The 24,785-nt window shown below is 35.7% G+C and overlaps 2 protein-coding genes and 1 long non-coding RNA gene across 11 annotated transcripts in view; 1 reads left to right on the top strand and 2 right to left on the bottom strand.

The window, feature by feature from the left end:
- btbd17a (BTB domain containing 17a) overlaps positions 1-1,709 on the bottom strand; it is a 59,268-nt gene extending 57,559 nt beyond the window's left edge. For 2 of the 7 annotated variants that reach the window (XM_087276801.1, XM_087276802.1), the window contains exon 1: positions 1,568-1,709. The gene's annotated coding sequence lies outside the window, so the exon portion shown is untranslated. Of the gene's footprint in view, positions 1-625; positions 1,011-1,517 lie in introns of those variants that run through there. The other 5 variants (XM_087276803.1, XM_087276804.1, XM_087276799.1 and 2 more) reach the window with 3 other exon arrangements.
- gprc5c (G protein-coupled receptor, class C, group 5, member C) lies at positions 903-23,977 on the top strand. Of its 3 annotated transcripts, none has more exons than XR_015503519.1 (5): positions 903-1,210; positions 6,925-7,978; positions 15,100-15,200; positions 15,413-16,773; positions 17,026-17,343. XR_015503519.1 is itself a non-coding variant. In NM_001109713.1 (5 exon segments), coding segments are annotated over 4 exon segments (1,290 nt in total). In that variant the 5' UTR covers positions 903-1,210; positions 6,925-6,936; the 3' UTR covers positions 18,958-19,287.
- Positions 11,508-17,124, bottom strand: LOC147834530 (uncharacterized). The gene is made up of 3 exons (XR_015504465.1): positions 14,255-17,124; positions 12,048-13,217; positions 11,508-11,758 (listed from the first exon to the last, which is right to left on the bottom strand). It is a non-coding gene; the product is annotated as an uncharacterized LOC147834530 (long non-coding RNA).
- Positions 23,978-24,785: the final 808 nt, after the last annotated feature.

The following is a 24,785-nucleotide window of genomic DNA, read 5'->3' as shown; positions in this document are numbered from 1 at the left end:
TTAAGAAAAAATAATTTAAGACTTACAACACAACATTTCAGTAGATTTTAGACTTTTTAAAGCCTAACATTTAGCTTTTAAGATTTAAGACGTTTTAAGAGTTTTTAAGACCTCACGGACACCCTGTATTCACATTTTAGAAAATTTGATAAAAAGATTTTTTTGTGTGTGTATGAGCAATTAAACAAACAAACAAACAAAAACAAGGTTGTGTGAAATTAGAAAGGAAAATCTCTGTTAAAGGCATTTGCCCCAACCCCTTCCCATCACTCTCTTCTCTAAAGACTTGAAAGAAATGCTATTACATAATAATTTACCCCTAGATGGCGTTGTATACAAACTTTTAGAAACATAACTCCCACAGGATTAAGTTTTGACCCTGTTACCTTTCTGCTGTAAATGTAGAAGTAATAGTATTAGTATAAATTAGTAATATGGCCGAGAGCTTTAAGAGATTTATAATAATAGTTTGACGCCATTTTAAATAAACAAACTTTGCTATGGAAAACTCAGTTAGGGTATTATTTTTGCCCTGAGTAGTTGAAAAGCTCTGACAGTCTTTTTATGTCATTTTAGGCCAATAAAGGAGCAAAGAAAAAAAAAGCCATTGTTCGGTGTACAGTACCTGTGTAGGCCGCTGTTTAGGAAGAGCAGTTATGCAGCGCATTGAGGCCTCAAATCACAATAGATAGACAGATAGATTCTGTAGAAAATAAACCTTGATGTAAAGTAGATTTCTCCGTCATTAATTGTAGAAATTTCTAGAAAATACATGCAGTTTCCAGAAAATTTACTATGCTACACCGTTAATAGCTCACTAGGTGCCACTACGATGGCGTTTTTTTTTTCTTCACAGTTTTTTTTCCAGGTGGTGAAACCAGGCGCGCACCCGACAACGAAACGTAAAGGCTTGGTCGAGCGCGCTCGCAAGAGAAACTGAGAGTTTGAGTCACATCATTGGCGGCTGAAAGCTATCAAAACTCGCCAAGTGTTTGCCCTCGACTATCCTTGAGGTTTTTTGAAGGTTTGTTTGCCTAGAATACAAAGGGAACATTGTTGTTTCAGGGTTTAATACCTCAACTTAGCTCTCTGGCACATTTTGGCGTCGCGATGTCTTATTTATTTGCATGCACTTGCTGGAAAAGGTAAATCAATCGTATACCAAAGAGTACTAGAGAGTTTACACAGAATCTACCCCTGACTACAAAAGGTGAGTGTATTTTTGTTATTTTCCTGTGCATCTCTGTGATTGTGTAAACGGATTTTGTACACAGTAGCTCATGTTTTGTTTTATGACTTATTGTATTGTTTTGTTGTGCTTTATTGCCAGTAATTATGTACTTTGGGCTTTAATCGAATAAATAAACTTCACATGAATATTTTTTTGGTTTGTTTATAAATGCGTTGGTAAAAATGTCGATTATTTAGATATGTTTATAACATCTTTTGTTTTGAAAGTTTCTGCAAATGTTTTATTACAGACTCTATGCAGATAACAAGCTCAAATTCTCCCTTACCTTTTAAATAATCCCGTTATATTTGAGTAATAAAGATAATCTTTGTTCACCTGCTCAGGTGCGACGCCCAGTCGGTCACAAACACAAACGTCTGCATGTTCTGTTCTCTGATTGGTGCGTTGTAGCAAAGTCCATGGTATGATTGGTCAAAATGACTGTATGTCAAAAATGAGTACGTTGCGTAACTACTGCATGGATTTGGATGGATAGAGCCTAATGAAATATCTAAATTTGGTGACCCTAACTCAAATTGTGTTTTTTTGTAACTCAAGTATCGAATCGATTGATCTTCTTTTTGTTAAATGCCCACATATTAAAGTGTTTTGGTCTGATTTGTTTACATCAAAATGTAAGTTTAACATTTTTCTATGTGTGATATAATTTGGTACTTTTCTCATGACAAACATAACAGAATTTATAGGCATTTCATTTATCTGAATGGGTACATATTATATTCAAAAATGTACATGTTTTTATTACATATTTTGCAGAATTTTTATGTGACTTAAATTGTTTAATTACTACATTACAAAATTTTTATAGTAAAAAAAGTGTAAAAACCGAAATTCTATAGGAAATTTGTAAATATTATTTAATTTGATAATTCTGCCTCTGTATAATTTTTTTATTATTATTTTATTTTAGTATATATATTTTTTTCTCTTTTAATTAAATTTCTTTTTCCTCTTGTTTATTATTTTACCTGATGTCATCCAGTGTTATGGTTGTTAATATGATTGTATTTTTAAAACTCAAATGCAAAAAGCCCAAATGAAATGAACAAAAATACATTTAATTTTGCAGAAATTCATACTAATAATGAAAATATAGGCTAAGTTGGAAAATGTCAGGTCTCTTAGCATCTGTTACAGTTTATAATGTTCGATAGATAGATAGATAGATAGATAGATAGATAGATAGATAGATAGATAGATAGATAGATAGATAGATAGATAGATAGATAGATAGATAGATAGATAGATATGTTTTGTAGAAAATAAACTCTTATGTAAAATATACTTCTTCATCATAAATTGTTAGAAATTTCTAGAAGATGCAAGCAGTTTCCAAAAAAAAAAACCTCTATTTCACTGTTAATAGCTCATTAGGTGCCATTACGATAGTGCCATCCAATGTTATGATTATTGATATGATTGTATTTTTAAATTTAAAAGCCTAGTGAAATGACAAAAATGCGTTTAATCTTGAAGAAATTCATAGTATTAATGAAAATGTAGGCTAAGTTGGAAAATGTAATGTCTCTTAGCATCTGTTACATTTTATAATGCTGTTTAGTCTTCTACACTCGTCATCTATTCCATGCAAATTAAGTTAAAGAGAATTCTAACACTTATTGTTTCTGGTTTCATCCTTTTCAGTCAGGCTATACCTTTTTCTATTTGCAATTAAAGTGTAAAAATAATATGTATTTTTAAATGTTATTTTTTCACATGATCTGTTTATAATGAACTAAACATAATATACTGTACACATTTAGAATATCATTAAAAGTAGGTGTTATTCTAAGACAAAGTTACTACTACTTACCACTACCATATACTACTTAAAAGGATCAATTAAAATGCAATCATAGTACATTCGGTTGTTAATCATGTACTGATTAGATAATGTGTTGCCAAGTTCTACTGGGGTTTATTCACCAATTTTGCAGTTTATTGCATTGTCTTATGACGCAGTAAAAGATTGTATAGCTTTATATGTGAATGAACTGAAATTATTACTTTTAGGTAAATGACCTGCACTTTTGTATCTAGTTTTGAATGTCATTTAAGAGAAAGCTTGTTGAATGTTTAATGAATCAGCATAATGTTAATATTAATGTTAGAATATGAGAAACGTAACACTCCAAACTTTAAACTTAAACACTCCAAACTTCTGTTTGAGAGAGTTTTAACCATCCAGCAGGTGAACAACTCCCAGACCTTGAATGTTGTGCTATATTTATTTTTAGGGCGCTGGTATTCATCAGATCAGCTACCTTTTATGCCAGTGCTAATGCTGTTACTTACAGTTTTTCCACTGCAAGAGTCAAACAAATATAAATACAAGAAAGAATGACTGACTTCAGTAAACTGTTCAACACAAACTGCTCCTGAAAGAGTACTCTGAAACCTGAGGGAAAATATTGATTTTGTAATCAGATCAGTTGAATGTGATTAAATAGACACAACCTGTTAACAAGGAACGGATTCATCAAACGGTTTCAGTTCTGGTTGTGATGAGATTGTGTTTGCATTCAGTGGAATTTGTTTCAGTGTGATCAATCTTTACGATGGGAAAACATATGTAGGTGGTGTTTGCTTAAATGCTCACACGTTACAATCAGGTTCCATTAGTTAATGTATGAACCAAGAATGAACAATGTTTATATATCATCAAAATCTAAAGATGTAAGTAGGGCTGCACGATATTGGAAAAATTGCGATATCTCTTTTTATTCTGCAATTATATATAGCGATATGAATACAATTTCACTAGATGAGTTGAATAAATGTTTGTAAAGAATCTATCATTTTAGATCAATTGGGAAGTTCTGTAGGGAGTGCATAACATGTAATAAACAATGTACAAGCATAGATAAATTTAATAAAGAAAATAATGCAAATTAAATAAACAGTGTTTTATTGTTTTCCTAAGAGTCTGAATGTATTTAGGCATACAGTAATTGAATAATCAAATGTAAAATAATACTGCCTAATCTTCGTTTTATTAACAATTCATTAAATTCAATTTCTTTTACATACCTTATTCGTTAAAATAAATTGTTATTAATTTTTTTAAGTCACAAACGGTATGTTTTTTTTTTTTATGAATGCTTTTAAAACCCTCACACGGTTGCAGGGCTCAAAAACACTTGCAAAATTATGAATTATAATCCAGACTCAACGTTGCAAATATTCGTGATGTGACTATTGCGAATGATCCCATTGCAACATTTATGCTTAAACGATATGTTGTGCAGTCCTAGTTGTAAGCATTAGTTAATGCACTGTGAGAACTAACAAAAATGACTTTATTATTCAATTAACTAATGTTAGCAAGGATGAATAATACATACTGTAATAAACATATTGTTTATCCTAGTAAATACATTAACTAACATTAACTAATGGAACCTTATTCTAAAGTGTTACTGTATGTACCTTTCTTACAAACAAGGCTATTGAGCTATTTCAAATGAAGCTTTAAAGGCTTGTAGAGGATTTGTTTTACTTTGTACCAAATTTTTTTAATTGAACCATATTGTAACCTTTTTAGTCTTTATTTATAAGGAAAATCTAATCATTTTTATTTAAATAAAAACATTTCAGCTCCCATTTTATTCTGGATACAGTTAATAGTAATAGAAGAACACCTTGTAATGCATTTGAAACCTAAAAATGTGTACAGCGTGCAGAAGTGAATTAATCTTTACTATGTGGTTAATTTTTAAAGGTTTTGAAAATAAAACTAAGTCAGTCTGTCACGTTTTTTTTAAAAGAGTGATTAATGAATAACGGGCAGATCTGGCTGAGCTCCAAGTGAAGGAATTTCTCCTATCAATGATTAATGTGTTAAATGTCCCCTGAAGTGCCTTAAAACTTGCAGCTTTATTTAATGTGTTTATGTAAATTTTACTGAAACAGCAGGGTGAGACATCTCAAGCAGTTTTTTTAATGCCATTAACATTTTTTGAACATCACTGCTTGGATAGTGCCTTTAAATTTCTAAAGCCACACATGACTTTGTAAATTAAAATGAGTTTTTAAAAACATTTGCAATGTATTATCAGACCAAGCCATACCTGCCAACGCTCCTGTTTTGTCCAGGAGTCTCCCGTGTTTCAGATCCATCTCCCGCCACCCTCTTGTTTTGTTATTTCTCCTGGAAAACTCCTTTAATTTCACCCTCCACCCAAAGCCCCCTCCAGCACCAAATCTCAAAGGTTCTTTCACATCAAGCAAGCATGTCTGAAGTGAAATAATCAAATTGGCATCATTGATCAATGTTTATAATGAAAGACTAGATAAAATCTGATCGTTATATAAGGGCTGAGCGATTAATCAGAAAGTAATCGAAATCGACATTCATAACCTAAAATTGATTCCATTTTTTTAGGTTGATTAATTAATAAATTTTTTCCCAATTATTTTCCATATCTCGTGTGGAGTCACGTGACCTCATTCTTAAGACTGATTTATACTTCTGCGTTGAGCGTAAGCGTATGGTCTGGCATAGCTTTCTTGCGATCGCATCCTCTTAAAAAATGTAACTGCATGTCGCAACGATGCATAGTGCAGGCTTTGTAGTTGGTCGGTTTAATATCGGTGACAAGCGTTTTGATTAATTTCAGTTGTTCAACGTTGACGTTCAAAAAACAATCATAGACTGTAGATAGTGTGTGTCCTTCTATTATTTTAAAATCAATTAATGGATCCTTCGGTAAAAAATCTCTCACTGCTAAAATGTGAACATATTAACTGTACAAAACTTGTCGGTGAACTATAAGGGCAAAAAATAAATACATAAAATAATCATTCATTAATTGTAATCGAGTTAAAATGTTCAATTAATGCAGATTTTGATTTTAGGCCAAATCGCCAGCCCTAATATTATATATAACACTAGCGGCTCATCAGAAGACTAACTGTTCAGTTCATTTAGTTTAATTTGAACAAAATTTAAGTGGAGGGATGGATTTCTTATATTTGCTTACAAATATTTTTGCGTTTAAAGAGGAACGAAAGTCATACATGTTTAGAACGGCATGTTAATGAGTTTCTGTCTCTCGGGATTTAGTATTTAATTTGTAAAGAACAAATCCTTTGAGGCAGTTTAATAATTGTTTTTAATCATACAATTTTTTTTCTGAAAAAGCAGAAATATGTTTGTTAATCAAAACATGAAATGTACAGTAGTTTGTAAATCTAAGTACAGCTAGAAAATAGTGTAGTTCATATTCTAGCATTCAAAAATGTATGGTCACGAGACTTAAAAAATACAGGGGTTTTTTTTTTGTGTGTGTGTGCTGAAAATCACAAATAATCACTCCAATAAGAAAAACACTTATCAGTAAATAAATAATGTTAACTTACCTCAAACATTTGAGTGGTTGTGTAACTTAAAGTTATATAATCTTTTTTATAAATGATATAATTCATGCCTATATATATAAATGTCTGAGACCACACCTTTAGAGAGAGATAGCCTAATAGCCAGGATGGGCCACTCTTGAAGAGCATGAGGAATGACGTTTTAATAGCTGTGTGATATTGCTGCTGTTTTGATGTTGCTGTCACTCCCACCGAGGGTGTGTAAAGGGAGTTTTATTTCACTCAATTTCACTCAGTATCTTCTCGTAACTCTTTACCTGCATGCTCATACTTGCTCTCCTCTCTGATCTTAGGTGCTGGCAACCATGGATCACTTCACCTCCATATCCCACCGTTTTCATCTGCTCTTTATTGCGTTATGTGTCCTGCCTGGATCTCTGGCCCAAACCTCAATCCCCAGAGGTTGTGGAACCAACATGGACTCCTTGTATTTTAACTTATGTGACCTCAGTGCAGTCTGGGGTGTAGTAGTCGAGGCGTTTGCGGCTGCAGGTTTGGTGGCTTCTTTGATTCTTCTTATTGTCCTGCTGGCCAGCCTTCCCTTCATCAACAGCAAGAATTGGCGCAGTTCGTTTGGACTTCACACGGTTTTTCTGATTTTCACATTTGGCCTGTTCGCCCTCACATTCGCCTTTATCGTTGGGAAGAACTTCGCCACTTGCGCGTCTCGTCGCTTTTTGTTTGGGGTGTTATTCGCCGGATGCTTCTCATGCCTTCTTATGCAAGCCGTAAGGTTGAACATATTAGCCAGGAGGAACTCGGGGCCTAGAGGTTGGGTTTGGTGTTTGGGTGCTCTAGGACTCTGGTTGGTGGAAGTAGTCATCAACACTGAATGGCTAATCATTACGATTGTACGATACCCAGTTAACATAACCGGAACCATTGCTCCTGTATTAGCCATTCCCTGTAACATTGCCAATCAGGATTTTGTTATGGCGCTAATATACGTCTTAAACCTACTGTTAGCAGTCGTAGTAGCATCCGTACCCATAATGGCAGGCAAACACAAGCAATGGCGCAAAGACGGAGCCCTCATTCTGGTCACAGGACTGCTTTCTGTGGGCATCTGGGTGGCGTGGATTGTCATGTATGTGTCCGGGAATGCAAAAAATGGTGGACCGACATGGGACGACCCTACATTGGCGATAGCGTTGGTGTCTAACGCATGGGTTTTTCTGCTGCTCCACACGGTGCCGGCAGTGTGTAGCCTAAGTGAGGAAGGGGAAGATGAACCTGTTGCAGAAGACATGTACCCAAGCAGAGGGTACGAGAACATGCTGAAGGAGCAAAGCGCACAGAATATATTTATGGAGAATAAGGCCTTCTCAATGGATGAGCCTAACGCAGGTAAATGGAAGCTTCTTTACTTTGTATTTGTAGGTTTCTTATCTTAACTTTACAAGCTAGTTCTAGTTGGGGATCCATAATATAGCAGTGACCATATCTTTATATGGAAATATTAATGTGTTTTTTATCAGCGTAGGTGTGATTAGGCGATATCGGAAGCAAGTATTTTGATACAAAAGGCTTTTATGCAAAATATAGAAGTTCTAAACAGTTGCCACAATGCTTTTACTTAGTTGTCTGGGGTTTTTTCCAATGTTTACACCTCCCAAAATCTTAGCATATTACTGTCACTTCTTTCAAGTATTTATTTAGAAGCAGTTTCTCACCTTCACCAAGACTGCATTATTCATTCATTTATTAATTCAATATCCTTTTGGCTTAGTCCCTTTATTAATACGCGGTCGACATAGCGTAATGAACCGCCAACTTATCCAGCACGTTTTTACGCAGCGGATGCCCTTCCAGCCACAACCCATCTCTGGAAAACATCCACATACACACACACAGACACTTATACACTACGGTCAATTTAGCCTTCCCAATTCACCTGTACCGCATGTCTTTGGACTGTGGGGGAAACCGGAGCACCTGAAGGAAACCCACGTGAACGCAGCGAGAACATGCAAACTCGACCTTCTTGCTATGAGGTGACAGCACTACCTACTGCGCCACTGCGTCGCCGCTTTATATTTTGGTCAAAACTGTGATACCGTTTTGTCGAAATAACTAAATAATAAATATTTTAAATACTAATAGAAATAATATTTATTTGGAGTAGATTTTTTTACTAGTCAAGTTTGTCACTTTAAATCACCCCAATGCTTCTTCGTTAATTAAATTATTCATTTTTTTGATAATAAGAAATAAATAAATAAATAAATATATATATATATATATTGATTGTTCTCCTGCGTTCGCGTGGGTTTCCTCCGGGTGCTCCTGTTTCCCCCTCAGTCCAAAGACATGCGGTATAGGTGAATTGAATAAACTAAATTGGCTGTAGTATATAAGTGATAATGTGAGAGTGTTTCCCAGTACTGGGTTGCAGCTGGAAGGGCATACGCTGTGTAAAACATGCTGGATAAGTTGGTGGTTCATTCCACTGTGGCGACCCCTAATGAATAAAGGGACCAAACCAAAGGAGAATGAATAAATGAATGATTTCTAACAATATTTTGGTTCCTAAAAATATTTTTATATTATCAGTGTGCAAAGAAGTTGTGCTGCTTCATATTTTCATCAAAACTGTGATAACGTTTTGTCAAAATAACTAAATAAATATATTAAATAATAATATAAAAATATTTATTTGGAGGTTGATTTATTTACTATCTAAGTTTGTACTGTCACTTTAAATCACCTTAATGCTTATTTGCTAACTAAATGATTCATTATGGCGACACCGTGATCTCCCCGTGTTCGCGTGGGGTTCCTCTTGGTGCTCCTGTTTCCCCCACTGATTAAAGACATGTGGTACAGGTAAATTGAATAAACTAAATTGGCTGCAGTGCGAATTTGAGAGTGTATGGGTGTTTCCCAGTACTGGGCTGCAGCTGAAGGGGCATCCGCTGTGTAAAACATATCCTTGAAAAGTTGGCGGTTCATTCCGCTGTGGCGACCCCTGATAAATAAAGGACTAAGCCATATAGAAATTATATATTATTATTATTATTAATATTATTATTACAGTTAATAATTATAATAATGTTATTTAACTAACCCTAAACTTTTGAACAATAGTGTAATAAAATTTTGTAACATGACGATCTCTGAAATCAGGCCTAAAATGTGTCTGAGTTCACATAAATTTCATAAGTTTTTTTGTTTACTTCATCTCTTGGTTCACTGTAAATGGACACGCGCATTATTAAAAATAATTACAGTTTTAATGAACAGATTCTCAGCACTTAGTCCTTGCACTATTAGTTTGTCAACAACTCCATTCAGTGAAGCCAAATTCAACTGGTAGTGCCAGTTATAATCCAGAAATCAAATATGTCAACAAATCAAATATATGTGTCAACATAACTGAAGGGAGAATGAACGTGTGTGACTTTGAGAGAGGACAAAGCTGCAGAGCATGCTGGAAAAGAGCTGCATTTCACAGATAATTGCTGCTTACACCTCTGAATTTGATACAGTATGCTGATGTTTGAATCCACTCACACTAATATCTGATCGCACGGTTCACCCTCCTCTTCATCCTCGCCCTGTCGACGTCTCTCACTGTCTTTGTATTTGCACCTGCTTGTTTCCTCCAGCCAAACATGCAAATATCCCTTCTGCCTTTTGATGTCCATGAATTTGACATCAAAACATGAGCGTTTCTGTGCATTTGTGCATTCAGAACTGTCATTTCATGTGCGTCAAACCCTTCTATTCTGAATCAACAATATCCAACCGTGTTTGCTCAACCAACTGACTCACAATACAGTTACACATATTCAATCATCTGTCAGTAGCAATGCAGCCATATGTCTAACATTTCCCCATGTCCGTCAATATTTGCATAGCAATTGTGGTTTTGTGATGTGGAAGGAATGCATCTGGTTGCTTTCAAAAGTTCAGAAGTCATATCGAGCTAGTAAATGAACACCCGTAGGCGAATGGACAACCTCTCCCACCATGGCATGAGTCAATAGGTGCACATACTGCTCGTATCAGAGTCTCTTTAGAGACCCTGAAGTGTGTGTGTTTGCATTAGCAGGTCTCCACAGAGACTGAGGCGTGGCAATGGTGTCATCAGTGTTTCACAGAGCAGGAGGACATTTCTGACCCGCTGCGTCAGTCCAGTCTTATCAAAGCACTGTGTGTCAGAGGCCCTATGAATGCACCTATCAGGGCTGATAGATAACTGGAGATGTTTGTTGAGAGATTATGACTAAATAGAGTTATATATCTAGTTACTTGGAAACATCCTTTGTTGCTGTCGTTCAATACAAGTGAATAAAATATCTCATTCTATCTATAACTCGGCCTATCAATCTGTTGGTCTATCTATAATTCTGCCTGTCATTCTGGGCTGTCTAATATTGATTAGAAACATTGTATAAATACGTAATGCACAACTCATAGCCTTATAAAATACAATTTCACAATACATTTTTTCTTATTTTTTATGTAAGATTATAAATGAAAGTGTCGATTTAATAAACTGTAAAAAGTAATTAGTTTGTTGAAAAAGTAAAAAAGAAAATGGGTAAACCTGTTGCCTTAAAAGCGACAAGTTGACTTCTTTAATAAAGTGAGTTAAGGATTTGCCAATATCATATTGGCTTTAAATCATTAATTAAACTATGAGCCTAATTATAAAAATTAAGGTATAACTTTTTAAAGTAAAATCGATCAATCGCTTTTAACAGTTCTTACATTTCTGTATAAAACAATTAAAATATCTTCCATTCTAAATAACAAAACAATGTAAAAATGAGCAGGCAAACCAAATTTAAATAAAACTAAACAAATAAAATAAAATAGTAAGACAAATAAAAGACTTAATTCACTGTTTAAAAATAATTATATATATATATATATGTATTGTTGCAACAGAGGCTCATTGTGAAAACGTACCACCGTATAAATTTTCAGAGAGCGTGAATTAAGTAGCCAGAGCTATGTATGGCTGCATTTCAATTTAAGGGTGCTTTCACACCTACACTTTTGTTTCGGAACGCGTCTCGTTTGCCCAGTTAGCGCGGTTCATTTGGCATATATGAACAGGGCAATCGCGCTCTGTTCCGCGCCAAAGTAATCGCTCCGAGATCGCTTGAATTAGGTGATCTCGGCTCGACTGAAACGAACCCTGGAGCGGTTCGATTGCAGTGAGAAAGCGATCCGATCCGAGCGCGGTTATATCACAGTGTTTTATGGATATGTAATAGGCTTACGGCTATATGAAGAGAGAATTATGAGTAGGGCGGGAAGTTTCGCGAGTCTCCGGATGCCCGCAAACGAGTGATGATCTCCCGGTAATCTCGCGTCTCCCTCCCGGTCCTCAAATAGGCATCGTCGCGCACCCTTCTCACCCCTCCCCACTGCATCTCTCCTCAGACACGTCGCGCGCGTGCACCCTGTCAATCACCACCAAACCCCCACCTCTCCTGACAGTTTAGCGGGACGCTGCAAAATAAACCCTGACACTCTGACCAATGTAAGGAGAGTTTACTCACACGTGACTTGTTTTAGCTCTTTTGGTCCGATTAGAAACTTTGCAGTGTGAAAGCGAACCGCTCCAAGAGCAAAGAGCAGCGAACCGCTCCAAGAGCAAAGAGCAACAATGTAACAATTGTAATCTCTGTTTCGGAACAACTGAATCGATTCACCGGTGTGAAAGCACCCTAAAACAAATACTACAAGGTGGTATAACTCCGCTGACAGCTTCTGTTCCTTTTTGCGCAACCAGCTGAATCCTTAACTCAGTATAGACGGCTTTCCCACTGTTACAAGTGCCCAGTAGCTTCCCACATATGATAGCAGACTTTAGATGCAGAGAGTAGTTGACCACAACGACAGGGTTCGAGTCCGGTGAAGAACGGTTCCAGAAAGCAATAAGACAAAAACAAAAGCCAAAAAAAAAACTAGTAAATAACAGGGTGAGAACATGGTAAGATCTGAAATCATGGTAAAAATCAGGCGACCACTAGGGCTTTTTTTTTCTAGATTGCCTTTGGAAACACTGTATGTTGGCTTTAAGGAAGGGGATGGGTGGGGTTGTCGTCGGTTGGTCAGTCACCTACAGACATTAAAGCAGCAGACACCACTGGCACTCGCAAGGGAAATTTGAGATCTGAAAAAGCGTACACAGCAGCCTCTGGTGGATTCGCGAAAACAAAAACTGCAAAAAAACGTACATCCAGGTACGTATTTCGTGCTCGTATTTCGAGCCTGTGTTGCATCCTTAGAACAAACATATGCAGCAATTAGTGGCACTTAAAACATTGTTACTCACATAGGTGTGTTTCAACTGCAGTGTGACAAGCCAATTTTTATGATTACTTTGTTTAAAAGAACACAGTTTTTGATCAGAAAACATTATTAATTAATAATTAAAACCTTTTTTATCTGTTGTAGTCAATAGAAGCAACCGATTATTCAAAAAATGCCTTTAACGTAGCGAAGTGTTGAGTGTGCTTCTTATGTGAAAGTCTTTTGCGTTTAATGATTTTAAAATCTCAGACAGTTTCAATAGCATTTTTGAGCAGTTTTGGTACAGCACTAGTGTTTTCCAATTTGGTGGACACTAGGGTTGTAACGGTATGAATTTTTCACGGTATGATAATCGTCTAAAACAATACCACGGTTTGACGGTTTCGCGGTATACGGTATGTTACAAATGTTACAAAATAATAGAACAGTGAAGCAAATTTGACTTTTTCCAAATAATATATTTTTAGTTACTATAAACAACACCACTTACAATGAACAAATAAAAATAAGAAAATAATAAATAATGTGTCAAAGTCCAAATAAAGTCCAAATAAACATGGTGCAAATCCTCAGTAAAAAATAGATATAAATATTTACTATACTATAAATAGTTAAATAACGAAACTAGATTCAATATGGAACATCCTTAGGTTTTATGTGCCAGCATGGATATGGTTGTCTATGGATATGGATATGGTTGTCTGCAATGCAGACAAACAGCTGCACCTTCATTTGCGTCTTTTGAAAACAGCAAGAGCAGCAGTTCGTCTTTGCTGTGTCACTGTTTTGTCATGTTTCTGTGCTGCTGTGCATGCAAAAGTACTTAGTATGAGAATTATTTCATGCAAAACTTTTTTTTTGCGTTTTATTTAGCCGCGCATAAATGTATGCCTTTCTCTCATTCCGTGTTGTTCAAAAAGCTTGGTCCACAAACAAAAGCGAAACCTATGCTTATTGGTTGTGATATAGCGAGTTTGAACCAATCTGGGCATGGAGGAGGGACAATGCATCAATGTATCATGTCTGGTTTGTCTGGAGACACAGTGACGAGCGTTTCTTTGTCAAATCAGCGTTGTCAAATGTTGATGACGTAACCGCACTGATTCCGGAGCCTCTGAAAGTCCGCTGAGATTCTCTTCTTTATGCCAATCTTTGAATTGTATGAATTGGATCAGCGGATCAAAAGTTATTAAACATTTAAGAGCAATACTTATTTTTAGCCGCGGGCGGCTGTCTCGGTCTTTAAGGGTTAAAACCGTTGATATGCAATTGTTCATGGTATGATAATCGTGCACATTCAAATCGTGGTAAACCGTCATACCGGTATATTGTTACAACCCTAGTGGACACGCACCCTTACTGTGCCTGAATTTTTAACTGGTATTTCAGGAGTTCACACTTGTCTGATGATTGATAATAAAGCTTCTTTGGCATGCTGTCCTGGGAAAGAGCCCTGAGCTTATGAGATCCTCGAGCGCTGGGCCATTTGCATCCATCCCATTTGCAGTGCAAGAGGGGAGTTTAAGCTCAGGTAGACCTTGATTAACTCCTCCGACTTATTTCTGACAGATATCTGACAGATATAGGATGGCTAAGGAGAGATGTACTCTTGCTAAGAGCAGGGCTATGGTATCAATTTGGTATGTTCAATTTACTTAGCTTGCGTGTTTTGTTTTGGACTGTGTGAGGAAACTGGAGAACCCTGGGAAAACCCACGCGAGCATGAGGAGAACGAGCACACTTCACACTGAATTGAAAACTGGTTTAGTAGGGACTTAACCAGAGACTTTCTTGCTGTGGGGCAACCACGCTAATCACTGGGCCACCGCATCGTCCATCTTGAAAGGAGGGAGTGTAGGGGTGGGATTCTTCAAGATGAAGATACTGGGATAAGAACACTCTGGTTATTTATAGAGTCGTGAGCTGATGCGGGACAAGCTGTGATCAATCATAAGCACGTGATCCTCTCAAAATTAGTTCATAAATAAATTTTACCATATATTTTTGTAAATCAGCTAAACAGAGTTTGATTTCAACCAAATTTATACTGTGATTCATAGAACAATGGGTCATCTACATTCATTGTATATAGCAGCAATGCATTTTTTCGTCTTCAGAACTATAAAGCATACCATGTGTGCCACACAAAGTCTAACCATCTAATATTTCTCTTCTAACTTTTTTGTTTTTCTCAGGTAACAAGCCTGTGTCTCCATACAGCGGCTATAACGGCCAGCTGCGCAGTTGTGTTTACCAGCCGACAGAACTGGCCATCATCACAAAAGGAACGGGAAATGTGAGTGCACGTATTTTACTACTCATTTGACTATGCATACATATAACCACCGAGTCTTGTGGTGGTTGTCCACAACAAAAACATAAAACAGAGAGCTACACATTCACAAAAAAAAAACATATTTACATATATGCTTGTTGCTGAAGACCTGAATGTTCTCATACGCTTGTGTTCACCTGTCATATCTATTTGGACTGTGTTTTCGATTATAGCAGTTGGAATCATATGACAATGTAATTCCTCGAGCGTCCACAGGCACTCCACCTCGAGCCCAGAGCGGCAGCACCAGCCCCACGACACAACTTGAAGATATGAGAAAAATATATACGAATGTATGTAGGGAACATTGCTTTTTTTTTTCTTTTTTTTTGGGGTGTCTCCAGTTTGTTGCCATTTCTCTTTCATCTGTCTTCCTTCTTATTCAGCATGCATGATACTGATCAACTGACATTTATATTGGTCTTATGTTCTCTTTTTGGTCTGGTGATTAACAAAATGTCTTGCTGTTTTTTAAGGGTGATGATGAGTAAATAAAAATAAGGATTAATAGTATTATTATTTACCACTTGTTTGGCATACCTCTTAAAGGTCCCATAAAATTAAAATAAAGTTAAAGATGTTAGTATCAGTATTATTCATTATTAGAATATCTACAAGTTGGTGTGCTCCAAAATAGATCACAAAATTCACATTTAGAAGATACACTATTAGATTACACACTTTATTAGGTACAGCTGACCAGTACTGGGTTGGACCCCTTTTTGCCTTCAGGACTGCATTAATCCTTCATGGCATGCATTCAACAAGTTATTCAACAAGAAATTTTGGGTACATTTTAACATGATGGCATTACGTAGTTTCTGCAGATTTGTTGGCTGCACAATATTGTTGATTCAAAATTCTGACCCTACCATCCGAATGTCGCAACAGAAATTGAGACTCATCAGACCAGGCCATGTTTTTCCAATCTTCTATTGTCCAAGTTTCGTGAGCCTGTGCGAATTTATAGCCTCAGTTTCCTGTTTTCAGCTGACAGGAGTGGCATCTATCTGCCTCAAGGTGTGTTGTGTGTTCAGAGATGCTCTTCTGCAGACCTCGGTTGTAGCAAGTGGTTATTTGAATTACTGTTGCCTTTCTATCAGTTCGAACCAGTCTGGCCATTCTCCTCTGACGTCTGGCTTCAACAAGGCATTTTCACCCACAGAACTGCCGCTCACTGGATATTTTCTCTTTTTCGTTCTCTGTAAACCCTAGAGATGGTTGTGCGTGAAAATCCCAGTAGATCAGCATTTTCTGAAATACTCAGACCAGCCCGTCTGGCATCAACAACCATGCCACATTCAAAGTACTTAAATCAGCTCTCTTCCCAATTCTGATGCTCGGTTTGAACTGCAGCAGATCGTCTTGACCATGTCTGCATGCCTTTAGGTGCGGCCATGTAATTGGCTGATTAGAAATTTGCAGTTTGACAGGTGTACCTAATAAAGTGTCCAGTGAGTGTATAAAACTGATATAAACATGTAAAGCTTGTAGTTTGTCACTTCCGCCTAAATGGATCAATGTTTTTATTCACGTCAACTCGTACTTAAGTTTCTCATGAAATCATAACCAATCAAATGCTCTTTAGTATCTGAAATGCCCCGCCCCTTTCAAGACGCTTCTCTTTTGCTTTTCATTTAATGCACTTGAGTTCAATGCTCTCACTGGCAAAGCTGTAATGAAACAAAATACTATTGGTTGTTTTTAAAAAAGAGAAGAAGTTACACTCTGTTTCACGCTCTGTTTTGGTTGAGATTAAAAAATAATATTTCAAAGCACTTTACAGGACCTTTAAAAGACGAGCCAAACTGTTGATACAGTTGGAACTGCAAGATGTTGACTTGCAGTTGTAAGAAATCAAATTCAATTTGTGAGGCAGCCTACTAAACAAAACAAAACAAAACAAAACAAAACAAAACAAAAAACTAAATTCAGAAAGTTGACTGAAATTTATAACTTAATATTGCAAGATATAAACATGAAATGTCCTATGCTGTAGACTACAATATTTTTAGCCCTCCTGTGAAAATTGTATTTATTTTTCAATTATTTCCCAAGTGAGGAATTTGGCGGAAATGTTATGCTATATATATATATATATATAACATAACTTCTGCGCCTACTAGTTAATTAGCTGTACTAATAGAGAAGACTCCAGATCAGTATTTACATTACTGTGATGGGTTGGGGTAGACGTTAATAAAATACAATAAACAGCAAATGTAATAAATAATATAAATAATTTATATTATTGATAGTGTGCAGTGATGGTGTGTTGTGTCTGGAGTGTTGCGGATGAAAGTGTTTTTTGGCAGAAAGTGTTTTTCTGCGAATTAATTTTTTTCATTGATGTGTGAGGAGGGGGATCGGTAAAATGAGGTGCCCAAATTATGCCCTGATGATAACATACTAATACTAGTAGGCCCAGAAGGCCCCTACTGGCCCATATCAACAGCTGATAACTACTGATAAAGCCCATTCAATCGAGGGATAACATTTAAATCAGCTGGAACAAACTACTGTTGTCCAATCATTAGACAAGCCATTAAACTGAATACTAGTATCTTGCAAAGTAACTATAATGTTGTGTTTTGTCATGCTAACTCTAAATCTATTAACTGTTAGAAATTAGTTATTAAAAGTATTATGTTGAAAAATGATCACCGTTAAACTTGGGGAATTTTTGCAAAAGAATTACAATTAGACAGGAAGGCTAATCTTTTTGTCTTAAACTGTGTGTATGTACATATATATGCAATTGCTAGAAAAACGTCAGAGCTGTGAGATGAAAAGTCAAAACAATTATTTTATTTTATATTTTGTCCAGTGTCATTTTTTTGCCTTTAATCTTTAATCTTAAACTTTTAATACAGATAAATGTATGTTACAAAATTTGACATTATTTTATTATGAATATCAGTCTCATAATCACCCAAACAAAACATCCTTATCTTTTCTCCTGGTGAAGAAAGCCAAATCTGTACTTGAGCTTCTGAATTCTGCCATTTCTTGGTCTTACGGAGCTTCTCGCTTGATTACTGATTACTTGATCGTCTGTTGGGAAATGTTCTCTTTTCATTGCCATTCATTCTTTCACAATCTGCTTTCATTCCTGGAGTGCACTTGGTGACGTTCTGTCTGGGATGATGGAATTTAAAGGCCATTTTGATTTTTGTGTTGTTAATTATCATTACTTTCATTTTTTTGCAAGGTTTGAGGGCTTGGATGGAGAAATCTAATAAACTAAACTGTATGTTTTCTGTCTTTTTCTTTGGAAACAAACTCAAATATAATTCCAAATCACCTCTTTCATATTAGATCTATCTATCTATCTATCTATCTATCTATCTATCTATCTATCTATCTATCTATCTATCTATCTATCTATCTATCTATCTATCTATCTATCTATCTATCTATCTATCTATCTATCTATCTATCTATCTATCTATCTATCAATCATTATTTATATTACTTTATTTGATATCTTTCTGTTTAATAATCACAGACATTTTTATATGCATATCAGTTTGATATACTGTTAGTTTGAATGAGTGGATTGTAATTATTAAGTTGTTTTATATTTATTTATTTGTATTTCCTTGATTCATATTTGTTTGTGTAATATTAGGGTATCCAAATGTCCTGATGATTGATTCTGTCTAACATTTCCTCTTGTTTCTCGCTGTAGGGAAATTTCATCAGGAGACCCCAGTGATCAACTCTCGACAGGTGTTATTTTTCCTGGCATTTCTGAATTAATTATTTAGTTTTTCAATCGCTGTGGTCGACTGGACAGTCCAACTTGAACTCTGACAAACTCTGAGCAACACTTATTTTAGTTTGCTCCACCAAAAGGCAACACGATCAGTTACTGTACGTGATATTGTACAGTACAGGCTTGTTTGTGCATGGGACACATAAAAAAAGATTAGTTGTACCCGTGATTGTATAGACTACTGCAATGCTACCAGCTGTGTTTGCTAAAGAAAGCACAGGTCAGCAAAGGGCTGTAAAATAAAGGTGTGCTGGATTTCTGTCACTGTAATGACTTCTCAAATGCTGCTTCTACCACTCTTCATGTAGGTGGCAACACCGTACATACTGTATGCATAAGCCTTAATTCGCATATATATAATATATTAATAATGTTTGTTTATTTTGTTGCAGCAACAAGATTATTTCATTATTTTCCAAACTTTGTATTTATTGACAGTGCATTTAACTGAATACGGTTTCAGACTAAATGCATATGTTCTGTTTAGTGATGTACACTGTAAAAATGCTCCACACAATTCATTCATGTTGTCCCAACAGAAATCGATTAAGTTAAAGTGTCAAATTGAAGTGGACTGAACGTAAAACAATTGAGTTGTCCCAAAAAATCTCAAGAATTGTGTTGTTTGTACATTTTGAGTAAGTAGTTTGATTGTAAAAGATATTAGTGATGGGAAGTTTGGATCATTTTACTGACTCTTTGAGTCAGATCTTTGAGTCTCGTTCATCGAGATGAGCGAATCTTTTTTCGAGTCGTTTTGTTCATTTGTATCAATTTGCCAAAATATTGTTAAAATGTTACGAATTGCTTCCAAACATCTACAACTAGCCCAAAAGGTTGATCACATGACAATTAAGTCATAAATGGAAGACTATCAGAAGAAGAAAATAATAATTCGATGTTTACCTGCTCTTTTTTCTATAAAGGTATTGTTGTCTCTTTGCTCAGCTCACCTCTTCATGTCTTCAAATGTCAGTGGTTCGTTCACTTTACACTGACAGTCACATATGATCTTAACCAAAGTACACAGTCTGAGCCGGTAGGAGCCATTATAATTAGTTAGTTCACCTTTCAATTCAATTCTTTTTCCGGCTCTAAACGCATATGATTGGCCCGTGAGGAACAAATGATTCAGACCCGATAGAGGACTCCAGAGATAAACAGATCTTTTTCTGGCTCTAAACGCATATGATTGGCTTCTGCCTTTCCACGATAAACAACTCAAAAGACTTGAAATGAATGATACCGCCTGCACAAATTTGTGTGCTGATGAACGAATCACTCCCTGAGAGGACTTGTAGTTCCCGAGTCATACTGAAGATTCATTTAAAATAAACGAATCGTTCATAAACGACCCATCACTAAAAGATATCTGTTAATTAACATGTTTCCATATTTTGTGATTCACTAATGTTTTCCTTTTATTTTTGGTTGTGAATTATTGGTTGTGAATTGGTTGTGGTTTGCATTATGGGACCTCGATCTCTGCTCTGTTGATTTTTGATGTTGAAAATTTTACTTTATGGTTTAACAAAGTGACTTTTATTTTGACATTTTAGTAGTTTGAAATAATATAATTACTAAAAAATAATGTATTGAGAGAAAAATCTGTAAAATAACAGAAAATGTACTGGCAGTGTAATGCTATGTTCCCACCAGACGCGGATAAATCGCGCGTAAATAGACGCAAGAACATTTCCCACTTAGATATGCTTGCCGTTTATAGCAGGTTTGGCATGCTGTCCCGGGAGAGAACCCTGAGCTCGGAGATACTTAAGTCCAAGGCTCCCACCCGGTCAATAAGCAAATAAAGAGATCCGAGATCAGGTAGGTCTCGAGGGCTCCCCATTAGAAAAGGGAGGAAATAGAGGAGATGGGGTGGAGGGGGGGGGGGGGGGGGGGGGGGGGGATTCTTCCAAAATGAAGTTAGAGTAGTAGGGAGAAAAAAACGATCCATTTATAGTAAGCTTGGATCACTCTGATTGGATTATTACTGATTACAGATGAGAAGGCAGTTGTGCTCAATCTTATCATGTGCTCCTCTCGAAATTAGTTTGTGAAACTTTAATTTGTGTTTGCTTCATTCGCGTGTCAAAATCCGATTAATTCGCGTGTCATGTTCTTTTTAGAACAGATGCGGATTCATGTCATGGGCAGGGCTTCTGTCTGATCGGTGACTCTAGCTTCATTACTAAATGGCTAACATGGATTTTAATGAAAAAATAACTGTTTATGTGCTTTATGAAGGCTGAAAAAAAGCGTAGACTCGGGTCTTTACATTGACTTAACATGTAAATCACTAGCACTCGACGCTTCTTCAACATCTGGTGTGAACGCAACATCAGGGTCCATCTATTAGTCTTATGACAGAACTGACAGCATGGGTTAAAGTTAAATGTAAGCCTTTTTAGCACATGTGAAATGAAATATTTTATTTTGTTAATTTATTTTAATTAGTTTCCAACTTCAATTCATTATAAATAGGAGTCAATTTTATTTTAGATTCATCCAATTCAAACTGATCACCTTATAGGTTGTGATTTGGTCTGATTTAGATTGATTAACCTAATAAATCCTTATTTTAAGTTAATGGTTCATCATTTACTTAAGTCGCTTAGAGTCAGTGTTCTGGCCTGATCCATCTGCTCATGGACGCATCCTCGCCAGTTCTGGTTCTTAGATGGAGGATATAACTAAACTAATTTCCTTTAAGTAATATTAGGCCGCCCCATGCTTGCTTATATATGAAGAAAGTTTGATTCAGCCACTAGATTATATCATACTATTTCAGTGATTGTCAGTAATCAACAGGACTCTAATGCTGTGCCTATGCTCCATCCATTGAGCCTGAATGTTTGACTAATCCTGGTCGTAGGCTGCGGAAACATCAGCCTAAACAATTTACATGATTTCAGGAGATATTAGAGTTAAACAAGAATTTTACATTTATTTGTCAGGCAAAGACTTTTCTATTTCAATTCACATAATTAAATAACATAAGCCAATTCAGATTGTACAACATCAATTACTCAAAGATACATTTAAGAGTTATAAGAGATTAATACCTGAACATGTAGAAATAGGTTGCAGCATATAAGCCTTGATGCAGAGCTCAGAGACTCGTACACTGCAACGGGGCATCCTGGCTACAGAATCCCACAGACACTTCTGCACCTTTCCCTTAAATACATAAATCTCAATAAATTCAAGACAATAAAAGCTTGACCAAGACCCTTAACTGGTCATGAGATGGTGTGAAGAGCATTTTCCCTGGAGTGGAGCATCTTATATTGATTATATTATTTGATATAAGGGAAATTGTAAAAATATTACAGTGAAATTAAGACCACTTTACCAATCACACTGAGACATTTAAAATGACACCAAACATGAATATAGAGCCACAAGATACACCGTATTAAAAACTTGGACATTCTGTGTGGAATGTGAGTGAGCTGCTCTGGTGGAGAAGGTAAAGCTGAGGGCAGAGGGTGCATGTTCGAGATAGTTGAAAACTGGTTCCCTAGCTGATCTTCTCAGATTAGAAAGTTTATTGTTTGTTCTGGACAATTTTCGTGGTCGTGTCTAGTGTGGAATTCCATAACAGTTCTCATGGTTTAATATTATGGAGATACTTAGCATCCTAACAGCTGTTTATTACAAGGTCCTTGTACCATAATGTACAACCCAGACAATATATAACTTTAAACTATTTAAAATCTTAATAAAAGTCACTTTATTTTACTTTTCACGGTTAAAAGTTGTTGGAAGAGAGATCAAGCTCCCATAATGCAATTTATAGCATAAATAAATGGGGGAAAATAACATGAATCACAAAATACGGAAAACTGCTACGGATATTTTTAACAAAAACTCTATTTTTGAGCATACAAATCGACATTTGAAAATTAAATAACGTGGGAGGTTTAGTTGGACTGTGAAGCTCTTTGTGTGTATATGACCTCTTCACAGGGACATCATCAGGAATAGTTCCCAAAGGGAAATTCGCTGAGTGGAAAATTCCCTTCAACCGTAACCAGTGATGGCATTTACATAGACAGTGATGATAAGCTCTTAACAAGCCTGAGTCACAGGATGAAGGGTTTTACATTGTGGTTATTACATCAATGCATTTTTATTGTAACTGTATTAAGGCCCATTCACACCAAGTACGGTAACTATAAAGGTATATAACTATGAACAAAATGGTTAATTGGAGATTTTGAGGCAAAAATACCCTTGTATGAGTTTTGTTTCATATTTTTATGTTAGTTTTTTATATTTAAGCAAAATCACAGTGTTTTTTCTCCTGAATAGCTCAAGTGCAAATATTATATTTATTATAAAACATATTAAGCTATTACTGTTTTATTTAAGACAGTATCATTTGATTTTGTTATTTTTCGCCAACAAAAATATGAACCACAGGATTGAGTCTTTAATTAAAACACACAGCAGTGATTCATTTAAATCCATATTTTTAATTAAGTAAACCAAATAATTTAATAAAGCAGGTAACTTCTTTCTTGAATGAATCAGTTGTTTAGATGAATACAATAAATGAATGTTTCAATGATGTAAATGACTGTTTACTGCTCATAAATAAACATTTCCATAAGATTATCTTTCAGGTTGTTTAATATGTTAGTTAAAAAAAACTGTAGTGTTCTGGGATGGATAGTTTTTGGTTACAAAAAATAGCCTACAGAGAATGTTTCCAGTAGGTTTTTATTCCCATAAAGTCATATCAATAAAAAAGGGATGGGTCAACTATGAATGAAGATTCTGTCATTATTTACTCCTCTTCATGTCATAAAACATTTCTTTGCATAGTTTTAAAGATATTGGGTAGAATGTTTGTAAAATAAATTAAAAACAATGCAGATGGAACTGAGAAAAAATCAAGTTTGTGTGTAAAACATTCTATGTTGAATCAAATAAATTATATCTTTCTAAAATACTTTTTGTCTGTTGCTTTTCACCTTTAACACTATAATGACTTTAAATTTTCTTCAGGGGTAATTCTTTGTCCAAATTAATATGCAAGTTATTGAATACCATATATTGTAGTAATTGGACAAAAAAGTGATAGATTGACATCCCTACTTACAGAAAATTGTTCTACCTCATTTCACTTGGCGGCCATCTTTAAAACACCTCTCGGGCAGTATACTCGGGCATTCTGTCTGAACAGGGAAACATCAAATTCTCCAAAACTGTAAGTTTACGATTACATTACTTATTTAGAATCATCAATAGAATTAAGCAACAACTGCCTTAAGTTTTGTTACTACGTCAGAATCGATCAAATTCAGCATTTTGTCTGGTTGCCAAGGCTAATGTGCATGCACACTTGAAAAGAAAGAGATCACGACACCAACCTCCTTGATGGTCATTTCTAGATATTATCATCCTCTGAATAATGTTTTGTCAGATCGCACTGGTCTTCTGAAATAATTAATAACTTTGTCGTGATGCCATTTCTCCTCCAGAAGTGACAGCGGCTCCTTGTTTACAAGTTTATAGGCATTTGAGTAGTTGCTGTCATGTGATTTGTGTTTTGTCAGTACCTCACGTTTGTTTCATACTGATTACAAAACCAAAAAAGTTTAGTTTTCAAGTGTAGTTGGTTCATTTAAAAGCACAGATTTCAAGCTTTATGTGGATATATTCTTTATGTCTGTGAAGCAAGTATTCACTGAGATTCCAGTGCTTTTGTTGACCACAAAAACTTTGTAAAAGCACACGCCTGGTCCCCCTGAGGAATG

This window comes from Danio rerio, chromosome 12 (genome assembly GCF_052040795.2).
Source record: "Danio rerio strain M-AB ecotype USA chromosome 12, GRCz13ab, whole genome shotgun sequence".
In the NCBI taxonomy this organism is placed as follows: Eukaryota; Metazoa; Chordata; class Actinopteri; order Cypriniformes; family Danionidae; genus Danio; species Danio rerio.
Note: the sequence above shows the minus strand (reverse complement) of the source record. Positions and strands in the feature narration are given on the sequence as shown.

Excerpts from the sequence above, each read along its gene's own strand:
- gprc5c (XM_087275196.1), top strand. The coding sequence starts at position 6,937 with ATGGATCACTTCACCTCCATATCCCACCGTTTTCATCTGCTCTTTATT. Across the intron at positions 7,979-15,099 it reads AATGGATGAGCCTAACGCAG|GTAACAAGCCTGTGTCTCCA; the intron begins GTAAATGGAAGC and ends TGTTTTTCTCAG. Across the intron at positions 15,201-18,930 it reads TCACAAAAGGAACGGGAAAT|GGAAATTTCATCAGGAGACC; the intron begins GTGAGTGCACGT and ends TTCTCGCTGTAG.